Consider the following 20439-nt stretch of genomic DNA (forward strand, 5'->3'; position numbering starts at 1 on the left):
AGTGGAAAAAAAATTGTCATACCCTTTTCACAACTTGCTTTTTCATCCTTATCAACTCCCACTCCAGTGTTGTTTGGATTTTTAGAGATGTTTAAGGGAAGAAAGCAGAGGCAACGATAATGATAGTCTACTACTTTTGCTGTGCTTAGAATCCTTATTTTTGTTGGAGAATCTGATTTATTATTTCCCCCGTATTTTCCACGAGAGGGAGACTGCTCATTTCCCCAGGAAAGGAAGCATTAGGGCAAATGCTTCTCTCTGCCTGATGATGGAGGAGAGAGCTGAGCAGGTGAAAGGCGGGGAGACTAATCAGTCACTCCTTTTCTCTGTGACTAGCTGGCAGGATATGTCAGTGCATACCTGTGGTCCTGCAGAGAGCTGCATGCATAGACTTGAGGCCAGAACATTTGTGTTCCAAGCAATAGATTTGGGGATGGAAGGTAAGAAGGGGCATCAAGTCCAAGTTGTGTTCTTCCACACAGGTCAGGGGAAATCCTGCATTCAGGAGTTTATTGGGCCCTCACTCAGCCATTAATAAAGCTGACATTGGACCTGTGGATCTTTTCTTTTCTTTTCTTTTCTTTTCCTTTTCTTTTCTTTCTTTTCTTTTCTTTTCTTCTTTTTTTCTTTCTTTTCTTTTCTTTTTTCTTTCTTTTCTTTTTTTCTCTTCTTTTCTTTTCTTTCTAGAAAGAGAGTGTGAAAGAGTGACTGAGTGTAAGAGCAGAGGGAGAGGGAGAGAATCCCAGGCAGACTCCACACCTAGTGAAGAGCCAGTTGTGGGGCTTGATCTTAGGACCCTGAGGTCATGAGCTGAGCTGAAATCAAGAGTGGGCACTTAACCTCCTGAGCCACCCAGGTGCCCCTGGGCCTGCAGATCTTAAAGTATGACATTATTTGTCAGAACCCTGAGGGAAGGTGGGTAAAGTCTTACTTACATTCCTCATACTCCTGATAAGGAATGGCTCCTGGATAGCTTTGCACAGGTGTTGCCTGAGTGTTTCAAACTCAGTGTGCCTGAAAGTGAGCTCCCCTTACATTTGCTTCTCTCATGGTTCCTGTCTTGGTGACAGATCTCTTACTGTCATGGTATCCTAAATTGGTGTTCTGGGTACTGGAGCTTCCTTCCTCACTATCCCTGTGCACTGGGCTGCACCCTACTTATCACTCAGGTCTTAGCTGTGATATCACCTTCATTCAAGTCTTTGCTCACCCACCCGGCCTGGGCCCTCATACTTCCTCACCAAAGTCTGAATTCCACTGAAGCATGCTTGTCCCATCATTTCTCTGCCTTTTCTGCTAGACTTCAAGCTTCTTATAAGAAAGGTCTAAGTATCATTTATCTTGAATAACAGATCTAGCACAGGGCCTGCCTGCAGTAGCTGGTCAATAAATATTTCTTGAATGAGTACCACTCGGTCCCAAGAGTACCTGAGGCTATATAGCATAGTGGTCACAAGCCCGACATTGGAACCTGAGGCCTGGGTTCAGACTCTGCTGTTTGTGTGATCTTGGGTAAGTTCTTCAACTTCTTGATCCTCAGTTTCTTCACCAATTAGATGAGGGTAATAATTCCTTCCTAGGGCTCTGATGATGAAATGCTTTCATCTATGCAGAACACCTGGAGAAATGTGTGACACCGTGTTTGGTGTTTCAGATAACTATCGACAACAGTAGCAATACAGTTATCCTTAATGGAAAGGAGAAGGCTATAAGCAAAACTTGGAATGAGAAATAAGGCATATGGAGTGCTTGCAAAATGGCTTTGGAAGAGGTGGACTGGTGATAGGGAATTGAGGTTTCTAGCTAGGGCAGTGCAAATGTAGGAGCAGACGGGCTTGCTGTGGAAAAGAATGAATGGTGATGGGAGGAATAGGGTGGGAGATCCAAAGACAGAATCTTGAGAAATCCTACATCTGAGGGATAAGAGGGGTCAAAACAGGAAAGAGAGATAATAATTACCAGTAGGAGATTGTGCTTCATCAGATGCCAGGGACAGGAGTTTTAAAAAGATAGTCAGGGGTGCTGTGCTGGGCAGAGGCCTGGGAAAAAACTAGAAGAGGCAGCAAGAATCCGATAAATAGGGGAACATTTAATGCCCCTGTCTGTTACAGAAGAGGTGGAAGAAGAAAGAAGCCAGGCTCTGGAAGGAGTTAGAAAAGGCCGGGTTAGGAACAGGATGGACATGTTAAGGATGATTGTTGTGCTGCAGTGTGTGTTTCTGAAATGCATATTAATCTGTGGGTAGAGGACTGATGTCACTATAATGAAGAAGTCACATTAGTTCATATGGAGCATTTTTTCTCAGCATGTTAACACTTTGCATTATTGGCTAATAGCAGCTGAGTGTAGCAAGCCTCTTGGAGACCGGGAACAGCACATGGCATCTAGTCTCCCTGTACTCTTCTGCTTGACTCTTTGGCACCTGCTCAGTCTCAAAGGGCTTTGGAGGCAGTCCTCACCATTCTTTGTGCATTTGTCCATCGATTCCATACTACTTGGTAGCCTCAACCCTTCTGTTTACTCCTTCCATTAGACTCCCCCACTCCTGTGTTTTTTAAGGTAAAGAGTCATGTCTCTTAGAGTGTTTTTCTTAGGAATTTAACATTTTTAAAAATTTCAATTTTTTTATTATTATGGTTACTATTTTTGTTAGTGCTTGGGTTAAAATTTTAACAAATTTCCCAGCCTTTTTTTTTTTCGATAAGCCTTATTTTTTTAGTTTGAGCTTGTAAAACATTAGTTTTTAGCAACACCTGTGTCTAGTTATGGACATTACTGCAACTCCTTTTCCTAATATTGAACAGTACTGGAAGGGGGCATGGGAGGGAATGGCAGGGTCTAGGGAAGATTTTCTCCGGGGTCCACAGACTTGACCACACTTGGCTGCATGTTGGTCTAAATCACTTACGCTTAGTGACATTTTCTAAGTGCTCTTCATTATATATTTAGGTGGTTATGTTTTTGCATTTTTATCTTCTGTATGATATTTTGCTACAGTCTGAACAAGTGTCTGAGGCTGAAATACACCCCCAGCTGAACAGAGCTCCCTCCCAGGTTGCTGAGAGTAGTCCAACGAAGAAGGTAAGGCCTGCGGGAAGGTGCCCCTGTGATGGCACTGTGAGCCCCTCCCCTGGGCTTCTTGTCTCTATTTGCAAATCTGTTTTGCTTTGGTGTCTGTGTCCTGACCTGAATGGTAATGATCCAGCTTTCCTATAATTTGGGCTCTTTGTGAAGATTAGGGTGCTGATGATTCTTGGGCCTGACCTTGATGTCACTGACCGTTTGTACTTCCCTCTTCAGCCTTTGAGCTAAATATGGTGGCTTTGCTTTTGGCAAGTTCAGGAGGTGTGGTGGGGAGGGCCTTTGGCAGAACCCTGCAGGTTGCTGAGTGTCTAGGAGCACCTCTGGTGGGGGCCGGGAAGTCTGCCTTCCTTTGTCTGTGTGCCATGGTCCCCTCTTGCATCCCGGCATCTTCACCTTAGCCCACTGGTGTCACTGAGTCCCAGATTACTTACTCAGAAGGCACCACTCACTTTTGCTCTCTGTTTACCTTCTTACCCTCTTCTGGCTGCACCCTGTTTTTCTAAGGCCCTCCTCTGATCAGAGCATGGGCCCTGGGCCTGGGAGCACAAGTGAGGAGGGGACTCCTAGGAAGCCAGCTGGCTGTCTCCTTCCAGAAGACATTGTGGCCCTTAAGCTTGACTTCATGTATGAATTGGGAGTGGAAGAATGAGGAGGTGACTGAGACTATCACAAACTTCAAAGCTTACAACATGTTCCCACAGGCCCCAAAGTGAGGCAAGAGTGAGCTTTGTCTTCAGTCAGAAAAAGCCTTGTGGTGTGAAATGCACATAGCATTTAAAAAAGGAAGGGAGTTCCCATTGGAATCTGATACCTGTGTCCTTTCAGGTGCAAAAAGCAATAATATGCTGCAAGCATGGAAAGAACAACAAAAAAAGAAAGGCTCCTGGAATCTGATGCCCGTGTGCCTCCTGTGTCATCCTCCCCTCCCCCCCTTGTGAAGTCATGAGTCAACCTTACATCCTCAGGTGTGGAGTTTGAACAGAGCACACACCTGACCTGAGGATGGGCATAGAAGGAACATGAGGACATTGGCAAGATGAAGGGAGCATTTCTGTTGTGAACTTCGGGGTTTTATTGTTTTGTATTTAATCTGCAGGACATACCACATTCTCAGCCTCCATCAAAGCCCATCCGAAGGAAGTTCCGACCTGAAAACTCAGCTACAGAAAGCCAAGAGCCTCCTAGCACTGTTGGGCCAGTGTCGGCAGCGAGCGGGAAGCCCCACGCAGCAGTCCAAAAGTATGTACGGCAGATCACGGGACTCAGACACCAGCTTTCCAGTTTTTGTATGTGTGTACCTGGAAATCTGTTTGCATTTATACTCATGGCCATAGAACGGTGTGATTTTATGGTTGTAGTTTTGCCTTCTTGTCTCTGTGGTGGTACTCTTCCCGGGCACCCAGGAAGAGACCTATGCTCTAGAACCTAACCTGAGCCAAGGGCCAAGCAAGTACAAAGATGTGCTGTTGCAGTTTGCTTTGATTTCCCTCTCTTCCTTTCTCCTCCTCCTCTCCTTCCTGCCCTGCTTCCTTGTGCTGGTGCGCGTTTTCCTAGGAAGAAGACAGTGATACAAATGGCCCTTTTTCCTCTTTGCCTTCTGGTGCTCCCCCAGGGCAAATGGCTAGCTTTGTGACCCTCAGACCCAATTTTAAGTACATGTGGCTTGTGATTTCTTTTTATTCCCCACGAAAAAAAATTTTTTTTCCCCACGAAAATTTTTATTGTCGATCATCTCAGCACAGATGGTCACATGTGGAGCCTCCAAAATAGCTATGTGACTGGCTGTAACAGTTATGTGAGGGGGGCACCCATGGACAAGGCTAGGAACTGAGAGAACAATGTTCCTGACAAACCAGTTTTCTACAGAGGGTTTTGTTTTAAGAAAACCTATCCCTTGCCTCAGTTTTTCTGTAGTGGAATTAAGCAGTGTTGAGAGCAGAAACCTGCTGCTGTGCATAACTTCATAAATGAACTTGCCTGGTCACTAACATAAATGCTCAACATACGCCCTGACACTGCTCTAGTGGCCTTGTAGATCCCAGGGGCTGCTGTGGTTTTCTCCTGCTTATACTGTTGTAGAGAAAGAAGCAACAGATTCTGTGGGCGCGACTTGCCTCTGAAGCCAAAACCCCATGATGAATCCATACAACACTCTTCAGATAATGTTTTTTGTGTCAGTTCTTCCAAATAGACAGTTCCCTAGCAGTATCAATGCATAAAGGAAATATATTTTGTCCTTAATGGCCACTGAGAGCTTTGACTGTCTTTCAGTCACTGTCAAGCCTAGGGGATGAATCCATGTCAGGGACAAGGATGGCTAAACTTGCTTCTATGTGCCATCTTGGCTTTCCACGGTGGTCTCTGCTTCACATCACTGTTAGTCAGGGATGGCTACAGCACCCTCTGTGCTGGATGGAGGGCAGCTGGCAGAGCTCATGCAGAGGTCTTTTTCTGTTCCTTTCCTTTATCTGTGTGTTTGTTTTTAAAATAGCTTTCATTTTTTGTAGATTTTATTTATTTTTTCATGAGCGACATAGAGAGAGGCAGAGACATAGGCAGAGGGGAGAGGCAATACAAGATTGGGGAGCCCAGTACAAGATTTGATCCCAGAACCCCGGGATCATGACCTGTGCTGAAGGTAGATGCTCAACCACTGAGCCACCCAGGTGCCCTTTAAACAGCTTTCTTCAGATGTAATTCACATAGCAATATAATTCACCTTTTACATGTGCAATTCAGTGGTTTTTAGTATTTCCACAAAGTTGTGCAACTGTTGTCACAAACTAATTTTAGAACATTTTCATTGCCCCCAAACGAAATTCTGTGGGTTAGCAATCACTTTCCATTCCTGTCCCATGTCCCAGGCAGCTAGTCATCTACTCTGTGTCTCTCTAGGTTCGCCTGTTGTGGCCATTTCATGTGAATGTAATCCTACAGCACACGGTCTTCTGTGGCTGGCTTTTTTTTTTTTTTAGTTAGCATAATGTGTTCAAGGTTTATCCATGCTGTAGCCTGAGTCAGTACTTGATTCTTTTTTATTGCTAAATAATGTCCCATTGTATGGATATACCACATTTATTCATTCATTACTTGATGGACATTTTGGTTGTTTTCACTTTATTTTTTTTTTTTTAATTTTTTTTTAATTTTTATTTATTTATGATAGTTACAGAGAGAGAGAGAGGCAGAGACACAGGCAGAGGGAGAAGCAGGCTCCATGCACCGGGAGCCCGATGTGGGACTCGATCCTGGGTCTCCAGGATCGCGCCCCAGGCCAAAGGCAGGCGCCAAACCGCTGCGCCACCCAGGGATCCCGGTTGTTTTCACTTTAAAGCTGTAAAGAATAATGCTGGCATACTATGTGTGTACACGTTTTAGTGTGGGCTTACATTTTCATTTGTCTTGAGTATGTACCTAGCAGTGGAATTGCTAGGTCATATGGTCACTCTATATTTAATATTTTGAGGACTTGCCAAACTGTTTTCCATGGTAGGTGCAGCATTTTACAGTCCTACCAGGAACATATGAGAGTTCTGGTTCCTCCTGGTATTTTTGGTCAACACTTGCTGCTATTTATTTATTTTTTAAAATTATTACAGCCATCCTAGTGGGTATGAAGGAGTATCTCATTATCTTTTTGATTTACATTTCCCTAATGGCTAATGATGTTGAGCATCTTTTCATGTGCTTATTGGCCATTTGTTTATCTTTGGAGAAATGTTTACTTGATCCTTTGCCCTTTTCTGCTTGGATTATTTATCTTTTTATGTTGAGTTAGGAATTCTTGACCTGTTCTGATTACACATCCCTTGCCAGATAAATGATTTACAAGTGTTTTCTCCCATTCTGTAGATGGTCATTTCACTTTCTTGATGGTGTCATTTGCAGCTCTAAAGTTTTAATATTGATGAAGTCCAGTTTATTTTGTTTTCTTTTGTTACTTGTGTCTTTAGTGTCATGGCTTGGAAACCACTGCCTAACTCAAGTTCATGAAGATTTTTTCCTGTGTTTGCATCTATAGGTTTTATAGTTTTAGCTCTTACATCGAAACATGTGGTTAATTTTGAGTTCATGTTTGTGTATAGGGTAAGGAAAGGACCCAACTTCATTCTTTTGCATATAGATATCCAGTTGTCCCCACATCGTTTATTGATGGAGATATTTTCTTTTATTTGCCAGTTTAGTGACTGTCCCTCATTGTGATACTCTCTCACTAGTTAGGTGACCACATGGTGTCAGACTGAGAGACGCTAGTGATCACCAGGAACACAAGTAGTGCTGTAAATGGCAGGGATGTAAGCTTTGGGTTAGAGAATTTCATACAGCTTGTTATCATTCCCAGACTAGTTTATTTTGGAGTGATAAGGAGCAACTTAGAATTTATCATTTTCTTAAGCCCTGGAGAGAGAGACAGCCAGACACATGATGGTTAGTCTGTATAGTTCTTTCTCAACCAGGGTTCTGGGAAAGAATGAAACTCTGATGCCCTTAGACATCCATTGTCTGTAGGAACTTAACCTCTCTCCTATGCATCTAGAGTGGTATTTACTGTGTATTGTTTTGGGGGAAATTGACAAAAGAGTGACAAGTAATTTTCTTAACTGTCTAACAGAACACTGGTTAAGAAAGGCTAAAAAAAATAAACTAGGGATCCCTGGGTGGCGCAGCGGTTTAGCGCCTGCCTTTGGCCCAGGGCGCGATCCTGGAGACCCGGGATCGAATCCCACGTCAGGCTCCCGGTGCATGGAGCCTGCTTCTCCCTCTGCCTGTGTCTCTGCCTCTCTCTCTCTCTCTCTCTCTCTCATGAATAAATAAATTAAAAATCTTTAAAAAAAAAAAAAATAAACTAGTTGGAAAATGGTCATCAGGTCTTCGGGAAATGAACATCAGAACTGACCTATTGTAAGAAACAAATTCTTCTTCATATATCATCATTGTCTATTCCATTTAGGGCAAAGGAAAAATAAAATAATCTTTTCTAAGTGAGCTGCTGAGTCCAGATTATAACTAATAAACAACTCTTGGATTGTGTCATAATTACTGAGCTGCTTGTGAGGACAAAAGTGGTTTTTTAAAAAAGATTTTATTTATTTATTCATGAGAGATCCAGAGAGAGAGGCAGAGACATAAGCAGAGGGAGAAACAGGCTCCCTGGGAGGAGGCTGATGTGGGACTCGATTCTGGATCCTGGGATCACACCCTGAGCCAAAAGCAGACACTCAACCACTGAGCCGCCTAGGTGTCCCAAAAATGGTTTTTTTAAAAGAAATAATGTGACTTACTTGTTTTTTTCCCTCATGTCTTGTACATCTTGTATAGATGGACCTTGGGAAAATAGAATGGTTTGAACAGTTTGGAGAGAGAGGGTGTTGTATAACAGTACTATGACTGAAGCTGTTCCAGCTTCCATGGTTTTTGCTCTTTTCTGTAAACTCTGGAAGTGTCCTGGACCACCCCAGAGCATGCCCAGCAGCCAGTGTGACAGTGTCTGCTTGCCTGCATGATGTTCTTAGTGTGCTTGGATTCTGTTTTCCTTCCTGCTGCATGCTTAATGGTACCAGATTGTCTGTAGGGTCAATGAGTGGCATTCCTAATAAAAACCTGCTATTTCCAAGTAGAGAAAAGGTAATACAAGTTCACTTCTTAGACGCTGTACTCATAATTCCGTGGGAGAAATTGCGGCTCAGGTTGAAGGCTAAGAAGATTTTTCTTATCTAGAGACCCCAGTTTACATTCTTTCAAATATTGGTTCAGCTGCTTGAATGAAACCCAATTAACAGGCACTCAGATAAAAATAGAAATTGACTTCTTTCTTGTGTAGAAGTCTAAGTTGGTGAGTGGTCCCAAAGTGTAGATTAGCTCTGTGCATGAACCCGGGTACTTTCCTGTATTCTTATTCTGGATCCCTGTGGGGGTTGCCTTTATCTTTATGGTTGAAGATGGCTCACTAACATGTTCACATTCTAGACCCCGGAGTGGGGATGGAACAAATGGAGAGAAAACAGGCTATTTTTAAGGGGATGCCTCAGAAGTGGCATCTCTGATTGCTTTGGCCCAAACTTAAGTCATATGGCCTTACCTACCTGCAAGAAAGACAGGGAAATGGAATTTCTAGTTAGAGGGCCATGTACCTCACTCAAACTGAGAATGCTAGGCTACTGCAAACAAGAAGGCACAAGAATAGGTTTTGGAGGACAGTCTGCCACTGTCCTTGAGTGGACAGTGCCTCATGGTGCTGCTGTTCTAAATTGATAGATAGCATGACACACAACAGAGCCAGACAAAACAAATGTCTACGTAAGTGTTACTCCTTCAGTTTCCTCCCTGGAAGCCAGGCTGGTTAGAGTACAGCCTGAAACAGTACAAATATTAGGAGAACCTGAAGAGACAGACTCCAGAAGCAACTCTTAAGAGGGTGAGGCAGGTTAAATGCTTTGGTGACCCCTTCAGAGGTATTCTGGGCTTGATCCTATCTTTGTGTTATTTAGGACTCCTTTGGTAGCAAATGATAAAAGGCAACTTGAGGTAGCAAAACCATACTCTTTATTATTTTTTAAAGATTGTATGTATTTATTTGACAGAGAGCAGGAGAATACAACAGGGGGAGGGGTAGAGGGAAAGGGAGAAGCAAGCAGACTTCCCACTGAGCAGAGAGCCAGGACTCTGGGATCATGACCTGGGCTGAAGGCAGAGCCACCCAGGTGCCCCAAAACTATACTCTGTATTATAAGGATATAGAGGTGACCCGGGGAAATCAGGGGCAGGAGTGGATTGGAAGAAAGGATTGCAAACCTTCTGGGGCTCATTCTGATGCCTCTCAGTTTTCTTAGGATGTTTTTGACATTTTTGTCTATGAAGACTTCTCAAGCACCTTCAACTGTAGAGATTACTGTGCTGGGCCCAGGCTGAACTGAATTATTAGCCATAACTCAAATCATTCGGAGGGAGAATCTGGTCAGCTCAGCAGGGGCCAGCATCCATTTCAGTGTCAAAAGAGAGGTGAACATGATGATGCCTGGGTGGCTCAGTGGTTGAGCATCTGCCTTCGGCTCAGAGCGTGATCCTGGAGTCCTGGGATCGAGTCCTGCATCGGGCTCCCTGCATGGAGCCTGTTTCTCCCTTTGCCTGTGTCTCTGCCTCTCTCTCTGTGTCTCTCATGAATAAATAAATAAAATCTTTATAAAAAACAAAATTATTTTAGACATTCTAATTCTTCTTTCCACATAAATTTTGGAATAATTTTGTCTTGATCTACAAAAAAAATCTTACTGAGATTTCGATACAAATTTTGTTAAACCTTTGGGGTACCTGGGTGGCTCAGTTGGTTAAACGTCTACTTCCCCCTCACCCCTGACCCTGCTCATGCTTTCTTTCTCAAATCAATCAATCAATCAATCAATCTTTAAAAAATTAGAAAAAAAGGAATTGTGTTATCTGAGGAGAATGGACTTTTTTTTTTATTATGTTGAGTCATCCAATCCATGAACATGATGAATATTTCTCTATTTATTTTGATCCTATTTTTTCATTAGTGTTGTATAGTTTTCAGCATGTAAGTCTTGTAGTTGTTTTGATATATCTAAGAATTTTGGTTTGAAGCTTTGTAAATATTGTATTTTAATTTTTCTGTAAGTATTCAATGTTAGTATATCAAAATTTTATTGATTTAAAAAATTATCTATTGTTTTTTTGAGAATTGGGGGAGAGAGAGAGAGAGAGAGAGAGAGAAAGAGAAGAGCAGAGGGAGAGGGACAATCAGACTCTACGCTGAGTGCAGAGCCCAACGTGGGGCTCAGTGCCACAACTCGGAGATCATGACCTGAGCCGAAATCAAGAGTCAGACATTTAACTGATTGAGCCATTCAGGCACCCCCATTCTATTGATTTTTGTACGTTAATCTTCTCTCCTCCACACTCACTTCTATTCTAATTGAAGTCATTTATTAGTTCTGAGAATTTTTTTATAGATTCCTTGGAACTTTCTATATAGGCTATTATGTCATCTGCAGATAGGGACAATTTCATTCTTTCTAATTTGTGTGCCTTTAATTTCCTTTTCTTGCATTATTGTGGTGGCTAGGACTTCTAGCACTGTATTGAAAATAGTAATGAAAGTAGAAATCCTTGCTTTGTTCCTCATCTCAGGGGGAAAGCATTTAGTTTTTATTATGTATGTATGTATGATGTCAGCTGTAGTTTTTTTTGTAGACATTCTTCATCAGCTTGAACCAGTTGACCTCTATTCATAGTTTTCTGAGAGTTTTTATCATGAATGGGTATTGAGTTTTATCAGGTGATTTTTCTTTATCAGTTGATACAGTCATGTGATTTTGTTCTTTCACCTGTTAGGTTGGTAGATTATATTTATTGACTTTTGAATATTGAATCAGCCTTGCATCTCTGGAATAAAGCTCTCTTGGTCATGGTGTATAGTTTTTAATACACTGCTAAATTCTATTTGCTAATATTTTGTTAAAGAAATTCCATGTAAAAAAAAAATTCCATGTATCTCCAGGAGAGGTGTTGTGTCTAATTTAGGTCTTGCTAGGCTGCCCATTTCCAAGTTATTTGGTTGGAAAGAGCAGGATTTGGATGGGGAAAGACTTTTTACTGTCTGCCTTTGTTGGCATTTATGGATTGCTGATTTCTCCACTATGTAGTCTGGGATATATGAAGCAAGAAAGAAAACTTGGGGAATTCACTGTTGTGTGTTTCCCTGGGTGCTGAGTTCCTTGACTAATTTGCTTCTTCACTTTTTGGAGTAATCTTATGTTTGTTTTATATATTATATCTAGGACTTTAGCTGTATTTGGTGGGGTAGAGAGAAGTATGTCTACTTCACATTGTCCTGAAACTGGAAATCCAATCTTTATCTTTCTAAAAGTAGATTTTAAAGCCTCTTTCTTGCCTATTTATGGATGAAAAAATTAATTTTTCAATTTGTTGGAGAAGGGAGTATGCCTTCTGCAGATTAGCAGAGTGGGTAGCATAGTGTATATACTCAGTGAATATTAATCAGATCTCCACAATGGTCACTATGCATTCTGGTTAAGTTGCTCTGGCGTAGAACCTACCTCTCACAGATTGTAAATATGTCTATTTTCCAAGGGGAACTTAAATTGGCCTTTCGCTCTGAGAATTCGGTATTTTTTGCTGTGGGATATAAGGTTGTAGGTTATACAATCATGTTGATTTATCATCCCAACTGTAGACAGCTTCGAGGGAAAAAGAGGGTTCTAAGATAATTAGGGCCAGACAAGCAGTATAAGCAGAGGATGTAATGGGCAAAGTGAAACATATGGTCACTCTAGTTATACCTGTTCTGTGAATTTAATACTGACTTAATTTAGGAATAGTGGTATTAAAACATTTTCTCAAGTGCCACAGATGTATGCTGGTATATGCACTTGCGTGAGCATACTCACATACATACACACACTCAAGCATTCATACCTAATAATAAAGAGATGAAGGAGAGTTATATAGGCTGGCTAAGTTAATGTAGGATTTTTCCTAAAGAGAATGTTCTTCTATTCATTTCCTTCAGACTTGTCCACAGAGGCCACCTGCAGGTCTTTTAAATGCCATTAATGCTTACACAAAAAGGGCATTCTAGTTAACGTGGTTTGTGAGGAAGAAATGCTTATTAAAATGTCTTGGAATAAATGGAATGCAAAGTTTGAAAAGGTCCAATTCACAGCTTTTCTTCAAGTTATAAAATGGGAATTACTTCAGGTGTAAATAATTCATCCCGACAAATTTGTTTTGTTTGGTGTGTGCCTGCTTGCCTGCCTGCGAATCGATGATTTTATTTTTGGAGCCCTGTGACATTAGCCCCTTGTTAGTTGAGCACTTCTCGTGAATTAGAGTGTTCTGACCCACAAGGATCTGGACCTCTGAGTTCTGTTTCCCTGAACTGTTTGTACTTTTTTTAGACAGTCTTCCAAACAGAAGAAGGCTATTCAAACTGCTATCCGCAAAAATAAAGAGGCAAATGCAGTGCTGGCCCGGCTGAACAGTGAACTCCAGCAGCAGCTCAAGGTAAGGAGCTTCCTGAAATCGGATTACTAGGCTTTTCATCTGGTGCTTTTGTTTTGACCATTGGCCGAGCACCTGGTTCCATTCCAGTTGGTAAGACTTGCATCTTTGTTCTCAAAGGTCTTTTGGAAGACAGAATTGCTGCACTTAGGTTTCATGGGTTGGTTCTTGTATGTTTACTGGAAGACTAGTAACTTGACTATGCAGGCTACATATTGTATATTAGTTAGTAGGACAGAGAACCTCTTACAAAGGCTGTCAGAAGCATTCTTCATTGTCATAAGCTTCTGAATTAAACCCTCGATTGTGTAGATCCTCCCTGAATGATGCTGTACTTATTTAGATGGAAGAGGGTAGCCCTGACACAAAGGCCCAACCTCTCCTGTGGACAAATGGTTCCCTATCACTTTCTCAAGAACATCACCCCTGCCTTTTTCTCTTCACTGTTAATCTCCCCCGGATTAGTTTTCGAGGACTGCCATTAACAGTCCATTAACAAGCCACAATCTTGGTGGCTTGAAGGTAACAGAAATCACTTCTCACGACTCTGGAGGCTAGAAGTCTGAAATCAGTGTCAGCAGAGCCATCCCCTCTCTCTGAAGGCTTTTGGGGAGAATCCTTCCGTCTTTCTTCCCAGCTTCTGGTAGTTGCTGGCAATCCTGGGCATTCCTTGGCTTCCAGATGTATCGTTCCAGTATCTGTCTCACTGTCACATGATGTTTTCTCTGGATCTCTGTCTGTATCCAAATTCCTCTTCTTATTATGTCTTCTTCTTATAGGGACACCAGTTATTGAATTAAGGCCTGCCCTAATTTAGCAGAACCTCATTTTAATTACACCTCCAAAGATCCTATTTCTGTATGAGGTAACATTTACAGGTACTGGGGGTTAGGGCTTAAGCATATCATTTTGGGGGATACAGTTCTACCCACTGCATCCCCTGATTGTCTACTGCATCACTCCCATCCACATAAACATGCTCCAGTATTGTCCATTACCTTGACCTCCCATCCTTTTTTTTTAATAATAAATTTATTTTTTATTGGTGTTCAATTTGCCAACATACAGAATAACACCCAGTGCTCATCCCATCAAGTGCCTCCCTCAGTGCCCGTCACCCATTCACCCCCACCCCCTGCCCTCCTCCCCTTCCACCACCCCTAGTTCATTTTCCAGAGTTATGACCTCCCATCCTTGTTCAGCTGTAGCCCCCTGTCTCTGCTCTCCTTCCCAGCTAGGTGTCCTAGCAGTTGCTTTTCATTTACTCTCCATCCTCACCAATCGCTTTTTTTTCTCTCCACTTCAGTGTGGCATCACTCTCCTCCATTCACATCCCTCCTATAACCAAATCCAAAGGGCCTCTTTCAATGTTATTTGAATTTTCAGAAGAATTCTATACAATTGACTGTTGCCTCCTCTGAAGTTGCCTTTCTCACTGGCTTTTGGGCTATTATACTATTTTCATGTTCCTTCTCCCTCCTTCCCTCCCTCCCTGGTGCTTCTTCTTTAGCATTCTCTGCTATTTCTTCCTTCTTTGATTTTTCTTTTATTACTCCCCCTTTGTCCTGATATTTTATTACCAACATTTTCAAGTATACAAGAAAGGTGAAAGAATCCTATGGTAAATACTTTTATAGCCACCTCTTTTAACATTTTACTGTATTTGTTTTATCACATATCTATCCCTCTGTTCATCAGTTATTTTTAACATTTTTAAGTAAATTGCAGACATTTATATGCATCCCCTAAACATTACAACATGCAGATCATTAACGAGAGTTGAATATTTTTACAGGTTTTTCTGATGATATAAGTTTTATATACAATGAATGCACGAATCTTAAATGTGCCATTTGCTGAGTTTTTACAAATGCATATACTTATGGGAGCCAAAGCCCTATCGTGACATAGAACATTACCATCACCCTAGGAGGCTCCCTCATGCTCCTTCCCTGTCAATTCCTGCCCCACGCACACAGAGGCAACTACTGTTCTTACTTTGTTATGCCATAGTGTTGTTTATTCTGTAACTTTATGTAAATGGTGTTCTCTAATATGTACTTTTGTGTAAAGCTTAGTATTACATGTTTCAGATTCATTGATACTGCATGTGTCAGTAATCCATTCCTTTTTACTGCTAGATAGTATTCCATTGAGTGATTATGCCACAATTTTATCAGTTCTTCTTCTTTTTTTTTTATCAGTTCTTTTAATGGACACCTCAGCTGTTGCCAGTTTTTGGCTATTTTGAAGAAAACTACATTCTTGAATAAGTCTTTGTGTGGAGATATGTTCTCATGTCTCTTGGGGAAATACCTAAGATTGGGGTTAGTGGCAAATGTATGTGATTAGTTTTATTAGAAACTGCTAGTGCTTTTCCCAAAGCGGTTGTAGGCATTTTGTGCTCCTCCCACCAGAGCACGAGAATTCCTGTTGTTCCACATCTTTGCCGACATTTGGTGGTGATCTTTTAATTTTAGTTGATCCTGTGGTGATTTAGTTTTTATTTTGTATCTCCTTGATGCTTAATTTTGCTGAGCATTTTTTATTGCAATTCTTTACCTTCCATATATTTTATGAAGTGTCTGTTCAAAATATTTGGCCATTTTAAACATTGTTTTTAGTCTTTTTTGTGGCATTTTAAGTTAGATGCTTTTTATATTATCTTGGTTACTAGGCCTTTGTCAGATACCTGTTTTATAAATGTTTTCTTTCATTCTTTCATTTTCTTAACTGTATCTTTTCATGAACATTTTTAATTTTTATAAAGTCTGATTTATCATTTTTCCCCTCTATGGTTCTTATTTTCTTCCTATATAAAGAAATTGCCTACATCTAAGTTATGAAGATAGTCTCCTATGTTTTCTCTTAAAGGCTTTATTATTTTAGCTTTTGCATTTAGGTCTAAAGATGCTTTTTAAAACCACTTTTTTTTTTTTAAACCACTTTATTGAGGTATGACTGATACACAAAAAACTATGCATATTTAATATATGCAATGTGATATATACAGTTTGGAGGTAATTATATGTCCATGGACCCATCACCACAATTTATGCCATAAAACTATTCATCACCTCTACAAGTTTCCTTCCCCCTCTTTATTTATTATCATCATTATTATTTTGTATATGTGACAAGAACACTTAAGATCTACCCACTTAACAAATTGTTAATTATACACCACACTATAATTAATTGTAGGCACTATGCTGTATAGTAGATCTTTAGGCCTTACTCATTCTGGATAACTAAAACTTTGTACCCTTTGAGTAGTACTTCCCCATTTCCCCCAGCCCTGAACAACTACCATTCTATACTCTCCTTCTATGAGTTTCACTCTTGTAGATTCCTCATGAGTGGTATCACTTAGTATTAGTCTTTCTGTGTCTGGCTTATTTCCCTTAGCATAATATCCTCCAAGTTTTATCTATGTTGTTGCAAATGGCTGAATTTCTTTATTTTTTCTTAAAAAAATTAAGGCTGAATAATATTCCACGGTATGTATATACATTTTCTTTATCCATTTGTCCATTGGTAGGCATTAAAGGTTCCTTCCATGTCTTGGATATTGTGAATAATGCTGCAGTGAACATGAGAGTACAGATATCTCTTTGAGATACTGATTTTTTTTTTTTGAGATACTGATTTTAATTCCTTTGGATATATATACCCAGAAGCTGGGTTGTATTAGGTAGTTCTATTTTTTTCAGCTTTATTGAGATATAATTGACATATAACAGTATGTATAGGTATACAACACATTTATTTGATACATTTACATATTGCAATAAGATTGTCATAGTATTGTTAATTAATACCTTTATCACCTCACAAAATTACCAATTCTTTTATGTCATTAGAACATTTAAGATTGATTGTCTTGGCAACTTTCAATTATGTAATACGTATTGTTTACTATAGGCATCATGTTGTATATTAGATCCCTAGAAATTACTCATCTTAGAACTGGAGGTTTGGACCCTTGGTTAACATCTCTCTGTTTCCCCCCAGCCCCTGGCAACTGCCGTTCTACTTTCTGTTTCTATGAATTTGGCTTTTTTTACGTTCCACACACAGGTGGTATCATGCAGTATTTGCGTTTCTCTGTGTGACTTATTTCCCTTGGCATAGTGCCTGCAAGGTCCATCCATGTCACAAATGATAGAATTTCTTCTTTCTTATGGCCGAATAGTACTCCATTCTATGTATGTACTACATCCTTATCCATTCATCTGTAGACAGATACTAATGTTTTCATATCTTGGCTATTGTAAATAATGCTGCAGTGAACATGAGAGTACAGATATTCCTTTGAGACTCTGATTATTTTCTTTGAATACCCAGAAGTGGGATTGCTGGATCATATGATAGTTTTTTTTTTTTTAAATATTGAGAAGCCTCCATACTGTTTTGCATGGTGGCTGCACCAACTTCTATTCCTACTAGCAGTATACAAGGATTCTCTTATCTCCACATTTTTGGCAACACTTATTTCTTACTTTTTTGATAATAGCCATTCTAACAGGTGTGAGGTGATACCTCATTGCAGTTTTTTTTTTATTTTTTAAGTAAGCTTCCACCCAATGTGGGGCTTGAACTCACAACCCTGAGATCAAGAGTTATCTGCTCTATCAACTGAGCCAGCCAGATACCTCTCATTATGGTTTTGATTATATGTCCTTGGTGATTACTGATGTTGGGCATCTTTTTACCTGCCTGTTGGTTATTTGTTTTGGTATGTTGTGTTTCCATTTTCATTTGTTTCAAGATAGTTTTTGATTCCTTCTTTGACCTGTTGGTTATTCAGGAGTGTGTTAATTTCTATATATTTGTGAATTTTTCAGCTTTCTTCCTATTAGTTGAGTTCTACTTTCATTAGCACTGTGGTCAGAGAAGATACTTGGTATAATGTCAGTCTTTTTAAGTTTTCTAGGATTTGTTTTGTGACTTATTGTGATATATATCCTGGAGAGTGTTCTATGTGCACTTGAGAATATGTATTCTGTAGCCCTGGATGGAATGTTCTTGATGTCTCTTAGGTCCATTTGGTCCAAAGTATAGCTTGCCTTACTGATTTTCTGTCTAGATGATATATGCATTGATTTCTTCCTTCATATCTGTTATTAATATATATGTAGCTGCTCTGATGTTAGGTACATACATATTTATAACTATTATATTTTCTTGATGAGTTAACCATTTTAACATTATATAATGACCTTATTTGTCTCTTGTTACAGTTTTTGGCTGAAAGTCTATTTTTTTCTGATTTAAATATAGCTCTCCTGCTCTCTTGGTTTTCATTTGCATGAATTACTTTTTTCATCCCTTCATTTTGAGCCTTGTGTGTGACTGTAAAGCTGAAGTGAGCCTCTTGTAGACAACCTGTAGTTGGGTCTTGTTTTTAGCTACTTTATGCCTTTTGGTTGGAGAACTTAATTCATTTACATTTAAAGTAATTATTGATAGGTAAGGACTTACTAATGCCATCTTAATTTGTTTTCTCACTATTTTGTAGTTCTTTTGTTTCTTTCTTCCTTGCTTATTGCTTTCCTTTGTGCATTGATGATTTTCTGGAGGTTTGGACCCTTGCTCAGTAGTATGCTCTGATTGTCTTCCCTTTCTTTTGTGAATTTACTGTAAGTTTTTGCTTTGCGGTTACTGTGAGGCTCGTATAAAACATACCTATAACAGTCTGTTTTATGCTAATAACAACTTAACTTTGATTGCATATAAAAACTCTAACCTTTTAGTCCCCCCCATTTTTGTTTTTGCTGTCACAGTTTACCTCTTTTTATATTGTATATCCATTAGCAAATTATTGTAGCTGTAGCATTTTTTGTTAAAATAATATTTATTGCCTTAATTATATTAATTCCTGTTAAAAGTTACTATCTCACTTTATTTCCTCAAGGTATTAATTGGATGCTAGTCGCTCTAGTGTTGTGCCTATTAATGTTTTATGTTAGTGATTTTTACGATTCTAAATCATAGAATTTCAGAGCTTTAAGGGAGCTGGGAAACCCTCTGACAGATGGGCATAGCAAGGCCCTTGAAATTTGTTGTGACTGGCCCATGGTCCTTTAGCTACCATGTGACAGAGCAGAGAGCAGAGGAGTAGTAATACCAAGTATACAGCACTTTGGCACTCTGATTCCCCATATGATACTGATTTGCCTTTTATTTTATTTTATTATTGAAGTATAGTTGATGTACAATGCTGCATTGGTTTCAGGTGTATTACATAGTGCTTCTACAATTTTGTATATTACTCAGCATTCACTACCACAAGCGTAGTCACCATACAGTGTTATTATAATATTATTGACTATATTCCCTATGCTGTACTTTTCATCTCCATGACTTATTTTATAAGTGGAATTTCATACTTTTTGATCTGTTTCACCTATTTTACCCATCCTTCCACTCACCTCCTCTCTGGCATCCACTAGTTTGTTCTATGTATTTAAGAGTCTATTTTTTTTGTTCTTCATTTGTTTTATTTTTTCCACGTATAAGTGGAATCATATGGTATCTGTCATTCTCTGTCTGATGGATTTCACTTAGCATTGTACCCTCTAGATCCATCCATGTTGTTGCAAATGGCAGAATGTCATTCTTTTTCTATGGCTGAGTAATAATTCAGTGTGTGTGTGGGGGGGCATGTGTATCACATTTTAAAAATCCATTTGTCTATTGATGGACACTTGGGTTGCTTCTCTATCTTGGCTGTTGTAAATAATGCTGCAGTAAACATAGGGGTGCATATATCTTTTCTAATTAATGTTTTTTATTTTCTCTGGATAAATACTGAATATTGGAATTACTGGATTGTATGGTAGTTCTATTTTTCACATTTTTAAAGAATGTTATTTATTTATTTGACAGAGAGTATATAAGCAGTGGGAGCAAGAAGAGGGAGGAGCAGGCTCCCCACTGAGCAGGAATCCCAATGTGGAGCTTGATCCCAGGACCCTGGGATCATTACCTGAGTTGAAAGCAGATAAATGCTCAACCAACTGAGCCACCCAGGTGCCCCATTTTTTTTTTTTTTACATTTTTTGAGGAACCATCATACTGTTTTCCTCAGTGGCTGTACCAATTTACATTCCCACTAATAGTGCATGAGAGTTCCTTTTTCCTCATATCCTCACCAACACTTGTTATTTCTTATCTTTCTTATTCTAGCCATTTTGACAGGTTGTAAGATGATATCACATTGTGCTTTTGACTTGCCTTTCTTCAGTAACTAGTGATGTTGAACATCTTTTTTATGTGTCTGGTTGTCATTTGAATGTCTTCTGTGGAAAAATG

General features: G+C 39.8%; 1 protein-coding gene across 14 annotated transcripts in view; it reads left to right on the plus strand.

Moving 5' to 3' along the window:
* The window catches only part of REPS2 (RALBP1 associated Eps domain containing 2), a 231657-nt gene that overhangs the window by 186346 nt on the left and 24872 nt on the right, over positions 1-20439 (plus strand). For all 14 annotated transcript variants that reach the window (XR_005386165.1, XM_038586909.1, XM_038586908.1 and 11 more), the window contains 3 exons: positions 2998-3081; positions 4181-4323; positions 13020-13125. Coding sequence is in view for 13 of the 14 variants with exons in the window: in XM_038586909.1 (XP_038442837.1) it covers positions 2998-3081; positions 4181-4323; positions 13020-13125 (333 nt within the window). In the remaining variant the exon portion in view is untranslated. The remainder of the gene's footprint in view (positions 1-2997; positions 3082-4180; positions 4324-13019; positions 13126-20439) is intronic.

Source organism: Canis lupus, chromosome X (assembly GCF_011100685.1).
Source record: "Canis lupus familiaris isolate Mischka breed German Shepherd chromosome X, alternate assembly UU_Cfam_GSD_1.0, whole genome shotgun sequence".
Lineage (NCBI taxonomy): Eukaryota > Metazoa > Chordata > Mammalia > Carnivora > Canidae > Canis > Canis lupus.